At 34.3% G+C, this 21,788-nt stretch overlaps 1 protein-coding gene across 4 annotated transcripts; it reads left to right on the forward strand.

Annotated features, from left to right (window-relative positions):
• The first annotated feature begins 36 nt into the window (after positions 1 to 36).
• Positions 37 to 21,784, forward strand: LOC106150434 (brefeldin A-inhibited guanine nucleotide-exchange protein 1). Of its 4 annotated transcripts, none has more exons than XM_013523242.3 (39): positions 37 to 234; positions 1,954 to 1,984; positions 2,215 to 2,362; positions 3,811 to 3,957; positions 4,182 to 4,361; positions 4,611 to 4,733; positions 4,959 to 5,175; positions 6,116 to 6,211; positions 6,584 to 6,725; positions 7,046 to 7,280; positions 7,536 to 7,635; positions 8,059 to 8,181; positions 8,391 to 8,516; positions 8,919 to 9,108; positions 9,370 to 9,481; positions 9,655 to 9,689; positions 9,873 to 10,043; positions 10,257 to 10,341; positions 10,705 to 10,867; positions 11,062 to 11,213; positions 11,651 to 11,779; positions 12,186 to 12,341; positions 12,780 to 12,906; positions 13,240 to 13,377; positions 13,781 to 13,950; positions 14,252 to 14,403; positions 14,635 to 14,807; positions 15,309 to 15,469; positions 15,815 to 15,945; positions 16,059 to 16,188; positions 16,446 to 16,581; positions 18,008 to 18,146; positions 18,471 to 18,570; positions 18,787 to 18,907; positions 19,155 to 19,300; positions 19,558 to 19,741; positions 19,926 to 20,064; positions 20,333 to 20,450; positions 20,640 to 21,784. In XM_013523242.3, exons 1-39 carry the CDS (start codon positions 39 to 41, stop codon positions 20,784 to 20,786), a joined length of 5,469 nt encoding a protein of 1,822 aa, XP_013378696.2. In that variant the 5' UTR covers positions 37 to 38; the 3' UTR covers positions 20,787 to 21,784. The 4 variants fall into 4 exon arrangements, with proteins under 4 accessions (XP_013378696.2, XP_013378697.2, XP_086856613.1 ...); XM_013523243.3 differs by having other exon boundaries at positions 19,158 to 19,300; XM_087000487.1 differs by having other exon boundaries at positions 18,471 to 18,555.
• Positions 21,785 to 21,788: the final 4 nt, after the last annotated feature.

The raw sequence follows: 21,788 nt of genomic DNA on the forward strand, positions 1-21,788 counted from the left end.
GTGTTTTGTGACGTTTTGTGGCCACCTGCACTTCTGACATGGAGAGTCACGTGATCTTGAAAAAATATGGCCGATGGACACGCATCCTTTTCCAACCGGGTGCAAACAATATGACCGAAAAACGACAAGCTAAGGATATGTTTTTAACTCGAGCCCTCGAGAAAATACTCGCGGACAAAGAGATCAAGAAGCCATACCATTCTCAATTGAAGAAAGCTTGTGTTGTTGCACTTGGTAAGTACAATTGAGTTGGTCACTCCTACTTCGCTAGCATAGCGGTGTCACTGCCACTGCTCAATCATCCGTCTTGCCCGATGTCATCACAGAGCTGTAATGGACTAGATTTATCATCGCGTTTACAGTAACTGGTTTTATCCAGTGTGCATTTTGCTGATGAGTCTTAAATGAAATAGTACTATTTTAATGTACTTAAAGGGATAAAAACTACACGAGGTTCAAAATTCAACAAAAAATACATTGAAAACAACACTAAGAAATACAAATTCCATTTTACCACCAAAATGGTGGTTATGGCAGTTATTCTGGAATCTGTGCTTGCCATATGACCATGTGGACCTTCAAAGATGGCTACCTTCTGTAAAAGTCTCTTATTACAAAAAAATACACTTAAGAAGAAGAAAAAAAAAACAATCAACTAGCTTCTCTAATAATCTCTCAAGGGATCTTATAGAGACCATAGAGCTATATCAAGAGATTATTACAAAAAAAAAAAAAAAAAGTAAAAAAAACAATTGACTTGCTTTGGAGGTCGCAACAGATTGATTAACCATTGGAAAGTATGGGAAAATTGTTGTTTACCCCAGGAAATCCATTTTATGATACTTTCCTGCTAAACTTGCAATTACTTTAATTTATGCATTATGCCCCCTTTGATTTTCAATGTTTTTCTCTGGGGACTTTGATCAGTGGCTCTGCTATTTTGATAGATTAATTAAAAGATTTATTTTGTTTTTGACATTTTCACCTCAAGTAAATAATCATAACAGATGGTTATTTTATAGTTAAACAGCAACAGCAAGACCAAATTGAATATTCAATACAAGTCATTGTTTCTTACCACATAACATTGACATCAGTGTATTCAGAGCACCTAGACTGAATTTGAATAGAATGGGAGAAACTTAAGGATGCAATTTGACTGGTTAAGTGGCAGTTCACCTAACAAAGTTATTTTGTAGTCAGCTGAAAGCAAATGAACCTGATTTTCTTCTCAACAAGAGTGAGGTATATGAGTCTGTTGTTATGCAGTGCTTTACATACAGGTATCTATATACAGTTCCTACATTTCATTGCTAAAGTGATATATAGATTATTTTGTAATGGTATCATAACTAAACTAATAACTTCTTCCTTCACAAAAGTGACGTAGTTTAATACAGCATAAGAGTGAACTTCAATATTCTTCCTGTGCAGTCATAATGGTGATAAATAAAAGCATCGTGTGGCTATGCAAAGGCTTACACCTTGAGGATGCTTATTGACATTTTAAATGCTGTGGCAGTCTTCATTGGTCAATAATTGGAGATGTTTCTGAAGCCCATTTCCCTATTCATTCATTGACGAATAAAAATCCACAGCACCTGAAAGTAGCATTACTGGAGGAAGCTGACATCACCTGCACAAGATCTAATTAAGCATCTGAAATACTGTTTCTCCTTAGGTTTAAGTGTAATTGCATATATTCAAACATTATATGCAACAGATATGATACAGGAAATGACAAAGATAACTTTGTTGATAAAAATGAAAAATATGTTATCATCTTTACCTACTGCATTATTTATAATTATATGTAGAAATTAACAGTAAAATATTTGTTTGATGTGTTTATTTCTTAATTTTTTAAAATTCATTTATGTTATTTATAAATGGATAAAAAGGAAGGATAGAAAGGTATATATTTGATATTTTTACTTTGTTTTCTTCTTTTAGATGAAATAAAGGCTGAGTTGAATAATCAAAGGTTAGTACTTGTGCTTAAAATATTTGTTTGTGATTGATATAGCTTTTAACATAACAACTGTGTTAAATATGATTTATTACTTTTAATTTATATTTAAAAAATGTTACCAGTAACTAGGATATTGTTTAAAAGAATGTTTTGAAACATTTCCCAATTGTGAATAGCCAATCCTTAAACATTTATAAATGGAAATTATAGCCTTTATATAACATTATATCACAAAATTCCAGTCAAACACAAGGAGGGACATCTGCAGCATTACCATTACCAAAATCTAATGCTGGTTTTGTTGAAGCTGACAAGTACTTTTTACCATTTGAACTAGCGTGCCAGTCAAAATGTTCAAGGATAGTAAATACTGCATTAGACTGTTTACAAGTAAGTTTTGATTAAATAACATTGGACTTTGCTGCAATGACTTATTTTGACTAAAAAGTAGTCTGAAAATATTTTATAATTGTATGTTGCCCTCCTTTCTTGAAATTGTTTTAATGTAATTGTGGTATTAACATGTGTCTCAGTTATACAAGCACTCTTGTTTGTAATTTAAATGTTAACTTTTAGTCTCTATTATTTATGAGTTTTATAATTTCCCAATGACATGTTCAAGTGCTACTTTTTCTACATTTCTTATTCAAAAGGATCAGCCAAACTGGCATGCCTTATTTATATAAATAATTATTATTTACATTTTTCCTGGCTTAATAATGAATGTAGCATTTAATGATTCTGTTGGCAGCAAAGTTTTTATGGACTAGCTTTTTTTCATCAAGGTGATCAGTTGTCTGTGATTGGTTGGTATTATCTATTTCAATATTTAAAAGTGAATATTGTGTAGTGGTATGTTATTAATTGAAAGGCATTTGATCACTAGTTTCCTTTTTTTGTCTTACCACTTCTGTGGTTGGATATTATGCAAGGTTCTTTGTGGGAAGGATTAGCTGAAGTCCTGCCTCAGGAGAGTTTGGTTTTGTACTATGTACAGTGACTGTGTATGAAAGTGACATTACAATTTGCAATAAGAAGTCATTATGTGGATAAGCAACTACATTTTGCTGTCAGGTACTTTCAATAAAGGATCAAATGTTGCAGGAAATTGTATATTTGATGCAGTCTTGTTTAGACTACTCTCTTAGATGTAGTGAGAAAATCAATATCATTATGTTCAGCACACCACTTTCATCACTGTGTCTTATGATCATATTGATCCGTTGATTAATTGTATGCAAGTGCAGTTTCTGGTAAAGCTTATTGTCAACCAGGCTATTTTTTGTCTGTGTTCTGAGAAATAAACTGTTTGGTGACATTCAGTGTAGAGGGATTATAACATGAAGTTGAAATTCCTGAAGCTTCTAAGAGTACTCTATGTTTTCTTGTGGTCTTGCGAAGTTTGTGTTCTTAGTTGGAACTCATGATGTGGAGGCAGTCTATGTGAAATTTTTAATTCTAACCATCTTTCCCATTGAAAGCTTTACATAGTCTGATATGTACACGAAACTACTTCATTCTGATGGAGGAAACATCTTTGCGAACAAAGTGGACAATTAATTATTATGTTGATGTTTTTTAAATTTTGATACATGATTGACCTTGTGAATTTTCATCTTAATGTTGCATCCTTTTTTTTTCAACCCTGTAACATTAAGAAAACTCACTTATATACATGTGAGTTACATGCTTAAGGGGGTTTCTTTTATCACTGTCCCAAAAACTGATACATTTATTTTGACATAGATAAATGTTAAAGTGTTCATTAACATGTGTCCACCTTATTTTTACCTGTTCCTTGATCTTGTAAAATTAATCATTAAATTGCACTCTTTTAGAAATTAATAGCTTATGGCCACTTAGTTGGGAATGCCCCAGACAGCACTACCCCAGGCAAGAGGCTGATTGATAGGATTGTAGAAACCATCTGTAGTTGCTTTAATGGACCACAGACTGATGAAGGGGTGCAACTGCAAATTATCAAGGTATATTCATTATCAAATACATGACAGTTACTTTGGCTTGATTTGCATTTTATGGGGTAAAGTTGTGATGCTTTTACAGAAAAAAAGCTAAATAATTTTGTGTATGGTATACCTGAATTGAATTATTTCAACTTAAGCAGTATATATATATATTTAAAATGTTTATTTGTACTTCAGTTATGTAAACATGTCTGTATTATGATAACTTGATTGATATATTTCAGGCTCTTCTAACCATAGTCACTTCCAGTACATGTGAAATCCATGAAGGCACTGTCCTGCAAACAGTGCGGACATGCTACAATATTTTCCTAGCAAGCAAGAATTTAATCAATCAAACCACTGCCAAGGCCACTCTCACACAAATGCTCAATGTCATCTTCTCACGAATGGAAAACCAGGCTGTAAGTGAAAAGAATTGTATACCTTACTGGTTAAAATGTTATAGAGAATAACAATCTTGATGATTTTTTATTAATGCATTTTATCTCTAGTGGCTGAACCTTGGATGAATCCTTTAAAAAATGCCTTGTAAAATTGGAAAAATAGGCATTTAATAAGTAGTGATGTAGGAATTTTTCTCTGTTTATAGAACATTCATTAGCGGTAAATGTTTTCATGGATTATTTATCATTTATCTCTATGCTGTATAGGCAGATGAGCAGCAGGAGAAAGAAGGTCAGAGCGCCAGACCAAAGGAGGAAGAAGTGTGCCAAAGAGAAGAGGAGGAAAGGCCACCCAGTGCTGTTTCAGGTCAACAAGGAGAAGATAGTGAGGTAAAGCAGCCTTCAATTTACATCCTTGTTTACCTCTAGGATTCATGCCTGTCTCTTCAGGTTTCTGAATAGAACATTTTACCAAGGTTTTTCTGGCTTGTGTAGATATTTTCCAACCATTTATAACGTAACAGGGCTATGAGTCTTATCTCCTTTACTTTAAAAAATGTTTGTTAGCCTAATGTTTATTACTGCGATAAAAACAGACATAATGGTGTATTTCAGGGATTGTCAACACCAAGAGATGATACCGACTCGACACAAACTGAAAATGGCAGTTCAACACCACAAGATGGTGGATCAACTCCTAGGGAAGATGGAACATCTACACCAAGGGAGGAAGTGGTATCAGCACCATCCACTGAAGCTGAACAGGAAACCGAGGCAACCCCAGATGAAATTGCTAAAACCATTCTAGAGGAGGTTGTAAATCAAGTTGTGGGTGAGTTGACTTATTGACATCATAATAACTGTTTTGGTCAGGAGTTATGGTTGTTTTTGATTTAATTTCTGTCTCATTTCATTAAATATCACTTTACACCTGTTAGGTCCTTACAAATCTACTATAAATTGTTAAAGTCATAATAACTCTTCGTTTTGGCCAAAAATTGGATTTTCCTGGAAAAAACGGCAATTTTCCCGTACTTACCAATGGCCAACGACCCCATTCCTGCATTCAAAGTTAATCCAGGGTTTTTTTCCTGAACGTACGGTTTTTTGTTAAAATCTCTTAAGAGATTTTAACTGACGGAGCTCTCTCTGACATTGCAAAGTCACTGGTGACCTACTTAAAACCGCGGGAAAAGCAGACAACAACAACACTATATAAGATTCATGAGATATATTCGTCTTTTTGTTAAAAATGCATTTATATCCACAATGTGTGCCATTCTGGGCTTTTCGTTATCCGACGCACTGTACAAAAACTCGCAACTTACGTCTGAGGGTTTCCCGCCATGTTATTTTGGTCTCGAATGAACGCGAGAATCCGCGTGACACCATTACGTCATTAGCAACGAATGCACTTGTCGACCGGAAAAAAGTGATCGAAAGCCCTATTGACAAGCACAGATTTTAGTTTTCCTACAATAACGGCCGTTTTAGTGGTAAACTACAATAGAATATATTTCCATGCGTTGTTTACAATGTATTTCATGCGGATTTTTGAATCTCAAAGGAAGAGTTATTATTGCTTTAACTACAAAAAGGGTAAGTTAAATGCCTGTATCAGGGATAAAAGGATATATTAAGGGCCTATATCAAAGTTTAAAATGATATGCTTAAAACCTGTATCAAGGATTGATAGGTATTAAAGGTCTATAATAAGAATGGTATATGCTGCAAACAAATTACTTCTGATACCATAGCCTTTTGTTTCTTAGCAAAACTGGGTAATGAAGAACCAACACCTAAGCCAGTGGAAAATGGTGTTGGGCAAAGTCCTGTCCAACCAGACAAACCAGCTACAACGCCAACAGGTATGTTATTGTACACAGTCATTTTATAAAAAAAAAGCATAATTTTTTATTCAATTTTTGGTAGCTATTAAGTATTTGATCAAACTGACATTTATACACAGTCATTTTGTTCTTAAGCTAGTGCAACAACTATTCTGTTATTGCATGTTGCAATTATTGGGGCTATAATGCTAATTTTCAAGTCAGTCTGCACTGTTAAGCACTATAACCTGTATACAACATGATGGTGTTATCTTTTGTGGTGCGTTGAACAGTATTCTAAGATGTGATGCATATTCAATTTTAAAGCAGCTCAGTTATCTTCAAACTTTTTTTTAGGTTATAAAATTTCAAAATGTATTTGTATGTGTTTTGAAACTGTATGCATTCCAGGTTCTCATTCTGATGAAACAGAACCACATGAACCCCCAGGTGGTGCTTTCTCCCATATTCTGCAAAAGGATGCATTCCTTGTATTTAGGAGTTTGTGCAAACTTTCCATGAAACCCTTGTCAGATGGACCTCCTGATCCCAAGTAGGTCGATTCCCCTGGACTTTTGGGAAAGAGGCTCTATTCTCAGTTACTAATGTATAACTAATGTCAGTGTTGTTAATGTTTTGTAATGTAATCAAAGTGTGCATTTTAATGCTTAAGTTCTTTTTGCCTTGATACACAGGAGTTCTTTAGTTAAGGTGAAACTGAGCACTTTTTGATGGGAAAGTGAACAATATTTAGAGGCATGGAATTATATTGTGACATGTCTGCAAAACTTGCTGTAGACCAGGTCTGCTTTGTTGAAGTCTAACAACCAGAGAATTAAATTATGTTAGCTTATGTGTTGTTTTTACCTCTAGGTCCCATGAACTGAGGTCCAAGATTTTGTCCCTGCAGCTTCTTCTGTCAATCCTGCAGAATGCTGGGCCAGTCTTCAGAACCAATGAAGTCTTCAGCAATGCAATTAAACAGTATCTGTGTGTGGCTCTGTCCAAGAATGGGGTGTCTTCTGTGCCAGAAGTCTTTGAACTGTCATTGTCCATTTTCCTGACACTTCTGTCCAATTTTAAGCAACATTTGAAGATGCAGATTGAGGTAAGAAAATATGTAAATTAAGTATGCTACCTGAGTATTTAGTTAAACCAAAGGGAATCATCTCTGTGACTAGCTTGTTCAATTTATGTTGGATTTAAAGAAAGAGACATTATCATGATAAAGTTAATCTGATTGCAGCAATCAATAATTAAGAAATAAGGTTCCACTTTTGCCTGATGAATAAAAACAATTTCATCAAACCTCACCTTGAAATTTGTTCAAGTATCCATATAATCCCTTCTCTTCTTTCCTTAGGTTTTCTTCAAGGAAATATTTTTATATATTCTTGAAACACCAAGCAGCTCATTTGAGCACAAGTGGATGGTGATCCAGGCTCTTACCAGGATATGTGCAGGTAAGGTGTCAATAATTTCAGAGTTTAATACATATCTGTATGTTATTGCAATTAAAATATGAAAAGTAGCAGATCAGGGTTTTTGAATATGACATCATTATCCCCTTGTCACATTGTCCTCTGACTGTTGATAACACTAAAAACAAATGTCTGGTATTGTCTCATGCATTGATTCCTTGGAGGCGTGTGAGTTTGTGTGTGTGTGTGCGTGTGCAATAAAATCATAAGCTTAAAGTTGCCTAGGATGACATTTCAAGGTGAAAATATCATCTATATCATAATAATCTCTAGAAAGTAAAACAGGATTTAATGATATGAAATAAGGCAGGGGAATCTTCACTTTTTCTCAACTTAATAAAAATAATTAATGTGGCATTAAATTGTTTCTTTAAAAAAAAAAAGGTTTTTCTCTTTTATTTCCAGATGCTCAGTGTGTTGTTGATATCTATGTGAACTATGACTGTGATTTGGCTGCTGCCAACATTTTTGACAGACTGACCAATGATTTGTCCAAGATTGCTGTAGGCAGGCATGCTCTAGAATTAGGTTAGTATATTAGAGAAATATCTCACTCAAACTTTTTTGGAAATAAATATTAAAATTTTAACTGTTGCTTAAATATGGTTATCTCTAAAATTTGTCTGTATTTCTATTTTAGATTTATGTACTCAGAAATAAAGCTGTGAAAAAATTTCATGGGCAACATCAAATGTAATTTATGAATATTATCATGTATAATGTCATTTGTGTTGCAGGTGCTACTCCCAACCAGGAGAAGAGTATGAGGATAAAAGGCTTGGAGTGCTTGGTGTCTATACAGAAATGTATGGTGGAGTGGAGTAAAGACCTGTATGTCAACCCACATTCCCAGTCCAACTTAAGTAAGTAATAACAATAGGTGAAGTCGTGTATGCAAACTCACATTCCCAGTCAAACTTGAATAAGTAATGGAATTGCATATACAGCCTGTGGTATAAGAAATACTTCATATGAAGTCGGCTGTTGTAAACTGTATTTGGATCAGAGGTAACTTTAAGCCTTGGGGATAGTAGACCAAAACCATCCAAATAATAAAGTGCATGGTTTGATGAATTAGAGGTTATAAATACAATATTTCCCATCTTTGTCATGATTATGAAAAGGAGTGGGCATTTATCTCCTAAAAGGGAATCATGTTAAATTAGTTTGGGATAACACCTGATACTTCTACAAAAAATGGTAGAAAACAAAAGCAGTGGTGAAAATTACACACCACATGCTATGGATAGTACCACTGCTTCCAGCACAAGAGAACAAACCCAGTGGTGAGAGTGACAATGACTCTGGTAAGGGTACTATGACAAGTTATGACAGCACTAACTCCCTGGCCTCCAGTAACTCTGGTCTCCACCTCAGCACCACAGCTCTGGACAACCCAGAGCAGTTTGAGGTGATGAAGCAACAGAAAGAGCTGTGGGAGCATGGAATTGAACTGTGAGTAATCACTGGGATGCTCTTATTTTGTGAATGGTACATTTTTTGATTGTATTTTTGAAGATTGAAGACCTGTTCTAGGCAATTAAATGGAGTAACACTGGAAATTTGCACTTACTGGCATATGCATATACTGCTTTTGCTCACAGCTTAAATTAAATTAAGAAATTAAGAAACGATTTGATTGTATTTAGATTTGACATTGACCATTATATATTAGAAGCAATCCACAGCTTTGTTTTCATTTTGTTTGGTCTCCAGGTTTAACAAAAAACCAGCCAAAGGCATTGCATATTTACAAGAACAGGGATTACTTGGAAAGTCAGCATCTGATGTGGCTGAATTCTTTGCAACAGATGAAAGATTAGACAAAGTAAGCCTAAAATATAAATCCACCGTGCGTTTTTTCCAGTAGAGCCAAAGACTCCAATAAATGTACTTTTAAAAACATTTAATTTCAGAAAACTTCAGAAAATTTTAAAAATAAATGTTATTTGAAACTTATGTAATTGAGTTTATTCTTTTATTCTCTTTGTTTTATTTTAGACTGCTATTGGAGATTTCATGGGAGAAAATGAAAAGTAAGTAAAGATGAATTTTGGAAATGTTGTGTTCAATATTTTAATGGAAATCAAATATATTTGATAAGTAGCTAAGATAGATACAAATTGGTATATATTCCAATTACATGCTGTTTAAAAAGTTCAAACTCTGCAACTGTCAATGGCTGAGCAACCAGTAATGGCATGTTCATTTGACTGCAGATGTCACAAAGAGGTGATGTATGCCTATGTGGACCTGATGGACTTTCAAGGCATGCAGTTTGTACCTGCTCTGAGGAAGTTTCTGGCAGGTTTCAGGCTTCCAGGAGAGGCACAGAAGATTGACAGACTGATGGAGAAGTTTGCTGCCAGATACTGTGAATGTAACCCCAAGTAAGTTGCAATGTTGTGTGTTTAGGGGTTTCTTTTTGTGATCATATAACCACCAATTTACATAGTCGGAAGCTTAAATAACTTCATTTAAAAATGTATAGTTTGATATATTTTATAAAAATAGATATGCTATTAATGAAGCAAACCTGGTAATGTCTGATTTAATTAGACTGAACTTGGCAATAGTTAATTTGCATTGATTTTTTCTTCCAGTGACTCTGTATTTGCCAGTGCTGACACTGCCTATGTTTTGGCGTATTCTGTTATTATGCTCACTACCGATTTGCACAGTTCACAGGTATGTATAGGACTGGTTAATACAGATATTGTTGTTCAGTGTGATTAGTAATTTCTACAAACCATGCTTTTGTAAAATTCAAGCTATTCTCTTTATGTATGGCAGGCATGACATTTGAAAAAACTCATTAATTTTGCAAATAAAAATGTTTTTTTGTCAGTTATGGTGTATCTGCTGCGATTTAATTTGAAACTTCTTGCCATAGTTCTAATCTGGCTTAGCTTTCTGGATAGTTTTGTGATATCTCAGAAGAAACTTTTAAGAATTGATGGCATATAATTTATCTAGAATTTAGCATATTTGTCTCAGTAGTCAATTTGAAAATTTTTGCAGTGACTTAGTGGGTTTGTTTGCTATTCACAGGTTAAGAGTAAGATGACAAAGGAGCAGTATATTAGGATGAACAGAGGCATAAACGACAGCAAAGATTTGCCTGAAGAATTTTTGACCACTATTTATGATGAGATTGCTGGCAATGAAATCAAAATGAAAAACAAACCAGGAAAGAGTTCAGCATCTACTGTAGGTATGTGAATATTGGCAATACATAAATAAAGGATAGGAAAATAAGAAAAGGAAGTTTCTTTCCTTTTTTTATTAAATAATTTCTGAATTAAGTTTGTAAAGATGGTGAACGGTTTGCATATTTGTTCTCCATTGAAACATAAAATATACATGTACTTGCTTGCAAATTTGAGAAATTTCCCAATTGTTTTCAAGATTTGGCAAACGAGAAGAGAAGAAAGTTGTTATACAATATGGAGATGGAGCACATGGCCTCTGCAGCTAAAGCTCTGATGGAAAGTGTCAGCCACGTTCAAGCAAGTTTTACTATGGCTCAGCATGTGGAACATGTCAGGCCCATGTTTAAGGTAACCTCATTATATATGTACACTAGGTACTGGTGGTGCTATATGTGGTTAAGTTTATGATAACAATTAAGTTATTTTTTCTTTAGTTTAAGAGAGCTGTGATGATTTTCAATCAGTGATACTACTTACTGTAGTAGCTGATGATTAATATAACTGGTATTTCAATTTCACTGAGCTCTAGCTACAATATCTTATAATAAAGTTAATGCGAATTTGTTCACATTTTGCCCCAGGTTAATTTCACTGTAAGGTATTCGATGTATAAAACTGCAGATAAGATGTTGTGACCATATAAACTCTTTAATTTTCCAAGTTTCCTCCAAATATGTTGTGTGTCTAAAATGACAACCTTTCAAATAATGTCAAAGCTAACTTGTAGATCTCTTTCTCTCTGATAATAAAGACAAATGCTAATGGGTACATTCCACACATTTCAGCTTGCTTGGACGCCATTCCTGGCTGCCTTCAGTGTGGGTTTACAAGACTGTGATGACCAAGAGATCGCCTTCCTCTGTCTGGAAGGTATCCGCTGTGCCATAAGAATAGCTTGTATATTTCACATGGAGGTAAGTTTATACAAGAACAGTTGAATATGTTTTGAAGATATGCAGTGATCCATTTGTATTCCATAAGTTCTTTGCATTATAAATTGTCGAACAAGACCTGAAAGGACAGAAACTAACCATTGGATAAGATGTAGTCACCTATAGTCACTTAAATGAAATCATATAATATTTAACTGCAGAAAACATTTTGGAATTCTGTTGTGATTTGGTTTTTTTGGAAGTGAAGTTGATCATGCATTTAGGCAGCCATTTAAAGGATTGAGTTTCAAAAAATGGAATAATAAAATTGTTTTTGTACACACCCATTTTACATTAGACAAGTTGACTTTAAATTTGAAAAAAAAAAGACACTGTCTCAAAAATGATAGCCAACAATTAGAATATCATATGTTGTTTGACCTTCCAGCTAGAGCGTGATGCTTATGTCCAGGCATTGTCCAGGTTCACTCTATTAACTGCCACCTCCATATCTGAGATGAAAGCCAAGAACATAGACACCATCAAGACACTAATCTCAGTGGCACACACAGATGGAAACTATCTGGGAAAATCTTGGTTGGAGGTAAGAGATGATGGAAGAGAATAAACCTTTAAATCTCCCCTCTTAACCTGACAAATAGTCTCTGTTTCAGCTTTTCTTAGTGAATCTCATCCATGTGGTGTTGTTAAAAGCTGGTGGATACCTGATATTAGCAAAAAATATGCCATGCTTGTATTCTATTTAATAAGTGTTACATAGTTAATCTCTTCTTCCATTAACTTAAGATTCTTACAGAGGGCAATGATGATGAAAAAAGTGATACCACAATCACAGTGGTAGCTGATATAATGCATAACTGGTATTTCAATTTCACTGAGCTCTGATTTACAAGTAAAAAAGGTTGGATCATCAATGTCTCAACAATATCTCTTCTAAAAAGATCAAAGAGTAAGATGAGATTGATGGTTCTTGGTTACATACAATTCACACTAACATTTTCTATTTTGAATTTATTTTTAGATCCTTAAATGTATCTCCCAATTGGAGTTAGCCCAGCTAATAGGCACTGGTGTGAAAACAAAATTTATAGGTGCTGCAGGAGAGAGGGGACACAACCTCACACCAGTTGACGCCTTTGATCCTGATGGTAAGAATACTCGTATGATCCCAGCACTGGACCATCTTTACCAGTTAATGATTTATTGTCAAGTGGAATAATGTTTCTTGAATTTATACAGCTAAAATGATAAGTAACCCACTTGAAGTTTATTTTAGTGTGATTAATTTTTTTACCATTTATAAAAAAATTAATAAATAATACAAAAAACAGAAAAAGAAGGAAAGTGATAAATAAGTAAAATTATAATGCATTAACATGACAGTTCTCTGACATAGCTTGATGTCATATATACCATGTGCTCTCTGCTTTAATATGTTGCTTTTCTAGACAATAACATTCTTGAGCATTGTTTTATTTTAGCAATAGTAAGGCAAGGTATAGACCAGAAAAGAATGGATAAGATTCAGGAGTCGATGGGAGAAACCAGCTCTCAGAGTGTTGTTGTGGCTGTTGACAGAATATTTACTGGTTCGGTCAAGTTGGATGGAGATGCAATTGGTAAATGCAGTTTATATAAGCATGTTAATACAGAGTATAAAATGCTGATAATGAGCAAGTTGATATAAATAAGGAATCATTATCTTATATACTTCAGTATTGCTTACATCGAAAACAAAGCACTTGTGTGAATTAACAATATCTCTTCTGTTCATACCATAGTAGAACTATTGGTTTCAAAATCAAATAGCTGGGGATTTTGGAAATTATTTGTATAGTCTGGATAAAATGGCAGAGAAGCATAAGAGAGTGCAAGTTGTATGTGCTTGACTTGTCGCTAAAACTGAAGAATTTGCATCTGGTTATTGCCATCTTCAAGAGTAGGACATTAAGTAAGTTTGGGATTTTGATAGTGAGTTGTAGTCTTAGCATGTATCTAAAAAATAATCATCTAATTTTTCAGTGGAGTTTGTGCGTGCCCTGTGTCAGGTGTCCATGGAGGAGCTGTCTCATCATGGTCACCCCAGGATGTACAGCCTGCAGAAGATAGTGGAGATCTCCTACTACAACATGGGTCGTATTAGGCTGCAGTGGTCCAGAATATGGCAAGTCATAGGAGACCATTTTAACAAGGTAATGACTTGATTTTATACATGATGTAATCTTCTTTCGCCATCCAGCACCTTGGTGTCTGTTGAGCCAAATCTGTGGGGTCCATAGATGTTTAAATTTTTTATGAATTGTGTGGCTTTTATGATTATGCCGAGGAAGCTGTGAAGATTTGTTATTATTATGACTATTTGTTGGATGGCTTTTGCTGTAATCCCTATATTTGCAAATCATACATTTGTCTGTGTTTTATCATGTTTGTAACTATTTGCGGATGTTTTAAAATTTGAAAATTTATTTAAAAAAAATTCTTTCATAAATCCAGGTGGGTTGCAATCCAAATGAAGACATTGCCTTCTTTGCTGTGGACTCCCTTAGGCAACTCTCTATGAAATTTTTGGAGAAAGGAGAATTTGCCAACTTTCACTTTCAAAAAGATTTCTTGAGACCTTTTGAGCACATTATGAAAAAGAACAGGTAAGTGATTGTAGCTAAATAAAAGAACCAAATGTTTGTCGTACGACAACTGATAAAAGGTCTTGATGCAACATTAAAGACATACTCATAAAGAAATTTGCACAAAATAAGGTTTTCACTAATTAGAACAAGGAGTTTAAGTAAGTCGAATAGTAAGTTTGAAAATAAAACCCTTTGAAGGAGACTTACTGCAAAGGAAATTTAATAAAATCATTATTTTATATTCAACAGGTCTCCCACTATAAAAGACATGGTGGTCAGATGTGTTGCTCAGATGGTCAACTCTCAGGCAGGAAACATAAAGTCTGGCTGGAAAAATATCTTCAGTGTCTTCCATCTGGCAGCATCAGACATTGATGAAGGCATAGTGGAGCTTGCCTTCCAAACCACTGGAAAGATTATCTGTAAGTTACTGTATGAAGGGTGCCAGGGTGCAAGATTTTACAAAGAAAAACCTATGACACAATTCCAGAGGAGAAATATTTTGATTTCTTTTTCAAAGTATGGGTGTGTTAGCCCCATATTCTTGATATTTTTTGAGAAGTAGAGAGTGGTTTAATTTTCAGAATGGAAAGTCTTTATGTTCTTATATAAAGCTGTGTGGAAAACTACTCCATTCAGTTGTTTGTCACAAACAGTGTTTGATTATTAGCTGCTAAAGACAAATTTTGTGATGAGTTTGTAATGCACACTGAGGGCTGTGATGAATATGAAGTATTGATACCACTCAGAGTGGTGGGTGATGCATTGCATTAATGGTATTTCAATTTCACTGAGCTTGTGTGCTGAAGCGTAATATAATCTTTCCTGCTTCGGAATTCTCATGATTGCTTAGAATGACCTGATAAAAACAGCCATACAAAGACCATTCAAATATTTCTTTTTTTCGCTTATTCCCTTTCCAGCTAGCATCTTCGAGAAATACTTCTCAGCCACAATTGATTCATTCCAAGATGCTGTGAAATGTTTGTCAGAATTTGCCTGCAATGCCGCATTCCCTGACACCAGCATGGAGGCCATCAGGCTTATCAGAAACTGTGCTAAATATGTGGCAGACAGGCCACAGGTAGGTGCCACAGAGAGCCCAGCAGAGGCTAATAAGGAGTTTCAAAAACACTCAGAAAAATAGCACCAGGATCTTAAAGGGTTAGATATGCCTAAGTAGTTAATATTATAAGGATAAAAAGATGATACATATTAAGGTAATGCATTTTAAATATGGCATTTATTTATTGTAATCCATTAAGATTGTTAGGGTTGGCAGTTCTTTATCAATGTGTTCAGCTTTGTTGATATATATTTTTATCTTTTGTGATTTAATCTGTTGAGTGGTGGTAATTAGTAAAGTCATGAAACTTCTTGTACCTGACAGGTTAATAAAAGTGTTCATGCGGTATTGTTGATCTTTCAGAGTTTTTGTGAACATGGTGGAGATGAGATCAATGTTCCAGAAGAAGACCGTGTGTGGGTCAGAGGTTGGTTTCCAATACTGTTTGAACTGTCTTGTGTCATCAACAGGTGCAAACTGGATGTAAGAACCAGGTAGGTAGTAACTCTGATTCTTTCCATCTTCCTACATTACATTTAAGATAATATAGATATTGACATAGTTCCGAGAAGATTTTGAGAATTTTAACTTCATTGTGATTCTTCAGAGGGTTGACTGTGATGTTTGAGATCATGAAGACATATGGAGAAGATTTCCAGGAGCACTGGTGGAGGGACCTGTTCAGGGTCATCTTCAGAATATTTGACAACATGAAACTGCCAGAACAGGCCAGTGAGGTGAGATATACTCTGTAAACGCACAAAATACTGGGTGGGTGTATTCTTTTACCTGATTAGTTTTTGACTAACCTTTTGAAATGATTAACAAGTAAAGCAAAAGTCTTACTGCTCCTGTCAAAAAGTTTTGTCATTAAAAGGGATTATGATGATTATTAATATAGTATTTTAACAAATAATTGAATGTTTTGAACATACAGCTTTTATTTGATGAAAATGGCCACAATTTGAAATGCACAGAAAATGTTTATTTTCAGAAAGCAGAATGGATGACCACTACGTGTAACCATGCCCTGTATGCCATCATAGATGTCTTCACACAGTACTATGACATGTTACAAGGAATTCTGCTGGATGATCTCTACCAGCAGCTGTTCTGGTGTGTCCAGCAAGGTAAGTCAAAGAGGTTTGTTGTTACAGATCAATTAAAAAAAAAGCTGTAAACACTGGGCTCTGTCTGTCATATTTCAAGTTTCTGATTTTGGCCAGCTGTGTGCTATATATATGCGCCAGTCAAGTGGCTAAGTGAGATAAATTTGCTGCTTTGATTCATTTCAAAATTGTGTTTTATGCCTGAAAACCATATGACAAAAAAGTATGAGGGCCTAGTGTTACAAACGAGCACTTGTTATTCTTATAAAAATCTCTTTTAATTTATTGATTGACTGCTATGTGAAACTATTATTCAAAGATTTTTCACAGTCTAGTCTTTTATATGGCCAGACACTTTGCATTTATCTTCATCTGATTTTTGTCTTGAAACTTACAATTTTGTAGTGCCTTTTTTTCACATGATAAATCACCTTTTTATCATTCTTTGCTGTCCTGTTAGGTTACAATAGTAAGTAGTGCCCAAAAATCCTTTCCTAACTTGTTTTGCTGTGTTTAAAATGTTGAAAATGATCTGTATTATCTTACGATGCTTTTAGAATGCTTTTCTTTATTTCATATTTTATAAAATTAGAAACTTCTGTTTATGTTATGCATGTTCCACTTGAGCCAAACAGAATGACCTAGAAACTGTTTCTGCTTTGGACTAAATATGGGTTGCGGCATGTATAAGTTTTATTTTAAGTATGTAGTTATCAGTGTGATTATTGCTCTAAATAATATATATACTTTTCAAAATGAAAGAGAATATAATTGAATTGAAACCCGTACAGCTTTAGCCTCCATCTCTTCCATGCTTCACATCCAGGAGCTTCACAGTGTGATAGACAATCTCCCAAAGCTTTAAAAATGTTAAAAATTTCACTGGCTGTCTCCAAACAGCGACTTATCTGATCATTATATTTAGTGTTGTCTTCTGCATTTGGTTATAACTAATTAATATTTAACAATAATTTGTCATTGAACCAATATGAGAATAGTAAACATAGCTTTGTTGGCTTTCTAAATAGTAAAATGTTTTCATTATTACAGTATATTCTGTAAATATAGATTGAAATTGAAAAAAGGAAGACAAAAAATGACATGAAGGAAATTGTAGTGTTCACTTTCATCAAAACATAAGAATGACAGAATTATGAAAAGCTTCAAATTCAATACCATTGCATATTGTTCTTGAGTTGTGATTTATATAAATTGTTGTATCTATGTATTCATATTATCAAAAATACAAGGTGAATCACTTGTGTCAATATTTTTCTTATTTTGGCTTGAAAGTGAAAGGTAACTTTTTAATATGATTTGCTGAAAACATGGACTTGTTTTTATATATAATACTATAATCTAACACCTGACCGAAATATCTTCTGACTGAAAATTTGACTTCTTTGAAAAAAAAAATAAATAAAAAATTTGTCTTCATTTATTTCAGATAACGAGCAGCTAGCCAGATCTGGCACCAACTGTTTAGAAAACTTGGTCATTTCCAATGGTATGAAGTTCTCTCCAGCTGTGTGGGATAACACATGTGAATGTATGCTTAAGATCTTCAAGGCAACCATTCCTCATAGGTAAATTAAATCAGTGGTAAATTCACCAGATGAAATGATGCCTCTCCTTAGAGTAGGGAAAGGTTTTTGGCAAATGCTGTCTAATTTTACTAGAAAAATATGCATAAAATGTATTTTTGGATTATGATTTGCATAACCAATGGTGGTTGTGGCAGAATATTTTTATTGTAGTAGTTCAGTTCTTAAACTTTTTCATCACAGCATATGCTAATAATAATTCATGTTTTATAATGAATTTGCTCTTTTTCCAGCTTTGTTAAACATGTACACATTTTCTAAATATGTAATGAGTGTCAGTAAGATAAAATCTGTTTTGTATTTCAGTTTACTCACCTGGAGGCCAGAGGCACCTGACAGTCCAGGAACAATCAAGGAGGAAACTGATATCAGCCTGGACCAGACTATGGACGTGAGTGGATTTGATGTGGGTGTTTTCTGTTTATTTATTTATTTACAGCACAAGGAGCTACTCTATGCACCATGAGGAAAAATGTATGTGTGTGTGCGCGCGCGAGCATTTGTATGCAGCTTTTCTGCACCTTGGAACATATTTATAAAGAAATATTGCTGCACCATCAAGCTGCTCATATATTTTGTCAGGTATTTGTTGTGTTAATGTGCTGTAATCATTATATTGCAGGATGACAAATCACTTTCAATAGAACGCCCATTAGGGCAGCAGCATAGACGTCAAGGCAGCATGCACAGTATCAACAGCACCACTTCTCAAGAATCTAGGGATCACAAAATACCCAGGACAAGTAGGCACTAGTTTATTTCACCTTTTCCCCCTAAAACAGATTTTTACCTTTGGTCAGGCACTAAAACTTAAATTTGACTTAAATCAATTTTAATACCACTGTATTTTAGTTATATATTTCATCTTCTATGGGATGTTTATTACGCTGTATGTTACATCTCTTCCATTTCTGTTCTCTCGAACCTATTACATTTTATATATTAGTAAACCTCAAAAGCAAAGATGAGTAAGCAATTGATTTGTTTCAGAAGTAGTTGCCCCAGAACAGAAGTTGTTCTCCTACCTGTTGATCAAGTGTGTTGTGCAGCTAGAGTTGATACAGACTATAGACAATGTGGTGTTCTTCCCCACTACCAGCAGAAAGGAAGATGCTGAAAACCTGGCTGCTGCACAGGTAAAAAAGATTAGACTGATAAAGGTTAAACAACTTTTACAATTAAGACCGATAAGGGCTAAAAAAAATTACATTTTCTTACAGGAACATTTAAACTTCTTGTCCAATCCATTCCTTTTTTTTTTTTTTTTTTTTTTTTTTTAGATTTCACTTTTGTCAAGAAATGTTCTCTTGAGATATTCCAGACATGACTTACAGGACCATACTTTGTTAATATTTAAAAGCCTTGTTCTGATTTATTCTCTCATATTTTCCAGGCTGACCTTGAAGGTCATGCTGCCAGTACAGGTGACCAGACCATGCAGAATGAGGACCAAGGCATGTACCAGTTCCTCAGCACTGAGCAGCTTTTCCTACTCCTAGACTGTCTCATGGAGTCACACAATTTTGCCAAAAAATTTAACTCTGATCATGAACAAAGGAACATCCTGTGGAAAGCTGGTAAGTGTGTGGATTAATTTTTGGTCATATTCTGTACTGTCAGTATTAATTTTAGATCAGATCTGTTTTTTATCTGTTGTTAAGTTTGGTATGTTGACTGTATTTTTCTGGAGTGAATGATCATGAATAATTTTTGATTAAAAAGTTTTGCCATATTTTAACAGAATATTTATTCCAATTATAGGTTTCAAGGGAAAGGCAAAGCCCAACTTACTGAAACAGGAAACCCAGAGTTTAGCTTGTGCTCTAAGAATCCTTTTCAGAATGAACACTGATGAAGCCAGAAGACAGTCATGGTCAAAAGTACAAGAGCGATTGACTAAGTAAGATTCTCAAGTGAAACAATTTACTTTTTAAGTTTTTGGAAAAAGGGATATTCAACTATGTCAGATTGAGATCATTTGAATTATTGTTATATCGAAAGATATCAGAACCATATACAGTGTTAGTCTTGCAGTCTTGCATTCAGTTGAATTATGACTTTGCTGATTTTAAAATATTTAATATTTTTAGAAGCAAAAATTCATTCACTTAACATATTGATGGAAACTGCATACTTGGTAAAAAAATATATATATATTTTCATTGCAGCATGTGTAAAGAAGCCATGCAGTATTTCCTGTCCCTGCAGTCAGAGAGCCACAGAGAAACTTGGAGTAGTCTGCTGCTCCTCATCCTCACAAAGACCCTGAAGATGAATGAAGAACAGGTCTGATCATTTTGGTCAACAAATGAGCATTGGAGTTTTTTAAATTTTTATTTTACTTATTGTATGAACGTTCCTAAAGTGATAGGATCAATAAGAAAATTGTCTTTAAATTTATTGTTGTGATTTTGTTTTTGTAAATTTGAGTATAATTTGCAGCAAAAAATTAAACTGCTTTCTTTATATTTCTAGTTCCGAGGCCATGCATCAGTGTACTACCCTTACATCTGTGACATGCTACTGTTCGAGTTGAAGGGTGAACTGAGAGCACTTGTCAGGAAGTTTTTACTAAGAGTTGGGAGCGTGTTTACTTTTAGTACAGTACCTACAGTACACTGAAGCACATTGGACATTGAGATAAAAGAGCTTAGCTCAAGAGTACAACCTTAAACTATGACAGCCATATAGTGACCAACAGCCAATGGGACTTATTATACAAGGCATCTCTTTTTCTTTGAGAAATGAACAGATTCCTTTGTTCAGGAAATCCATCAGTGGTATTTTTCAAAAAATGCTATGTATGAACAATTACGTATTTTTTATGAAAAGCCAACACGTATGATATACCATTACCTATTTTGTTATTTCTTAATTCATGGGAAAATGTTCTTGTGAATAATAAAATTTTCATCTTTCAATTTTCTAGCTCATGTGCTGCCATACTCTGTGTTGGAGTATTGTCTAGAAATGAAGCAAATCTTGTTTTAGTTTGTGTTTCTTGTGATGCAGTTGTTTGCTATTTATTGAATGTTTGTGATGCAATTGAATTCTGGGATAATTGGTAAAATCCAAATAGAGGTAATCTGACATTTGTTTAGTGATTGGATGTGTACCAACACCTATACATTAGTGCAATTAAGTGTTATTTGTTAACAGAAAGATGCAAATTTTGGGGGAAATTGATGCACACTGGAGCAGTATGAACCATTTCAGGTGTACTTAGGCACGTGAAGATTGTACATAGTAAAAAAATAATAATTGTAAATATATAATTTGTATTAATCAAGATAACAAGAAAATTAGTTGTTTTTCTGTTCATGTTACTCCAGTAGCCTGTTAGCATACACACAACAAAATGAATTACATTTTAGAGAAAAGGGGAATATTTAGCTTTACCTTTGCTTAGGCATCTGAGCACATTTTGTTCTGGTGAACCAAACGTGAATAGTCACTGGGCTTAAAGGTGTACATAGCATTGGTGGTGTTACAGATGGTTGTGAATAACATAGGGTGATCTGGAGATTTTGAATTAACATTATGGATTGTGATATGTTAATTCTGCTAAAAACTGTAATTATACAAGATGGGAATAAAATATTTGGATGTACAAGAGAAAAGGGT

The sequence above is a fragment of the Lingula anatina genome, chromosome 1 (genome assembly GCF_051362555.1).
Source record: "Lingula anatina isolate TDL-2025a chromosome 1, LinAna3.0, whole genome shotgun sequence".
NCBI classification, from domain to species: domain Eukaryota; kingdom Metazoa; phylum Brachiopoda; class Lingulata; order Lingulida; family Lingulidae; genus Lingula; species Lingula anatina.

What these genes read in the sequence shown, in the direction of transcription:
- LOC106150434 (XM_013523242.3), top strand. Translation starts at nt 39, where the DNA reads ATGGAGAGTCACGTGATCTTGAAAAAATATGGCCGATGGACACGCATC. An exon ending in CAGGCATGCTCTAGAATTAG is followed by an intron (nt 8,182 to 8,390) that starts GTTAGTATATTA and finishes TTTGTGTTGCAG; the next exon opens with GTGCTACTCCCAACCAGGAG. An exon ending in AAGGCAACCATTCCTCATAG is followed by an intron (nt 18,147 to 18,470) that starts GTAAATTAAATC and finishes TTTGTATTTCAG; the next exon opens with TTTACTCACCTGGAGGCCAG.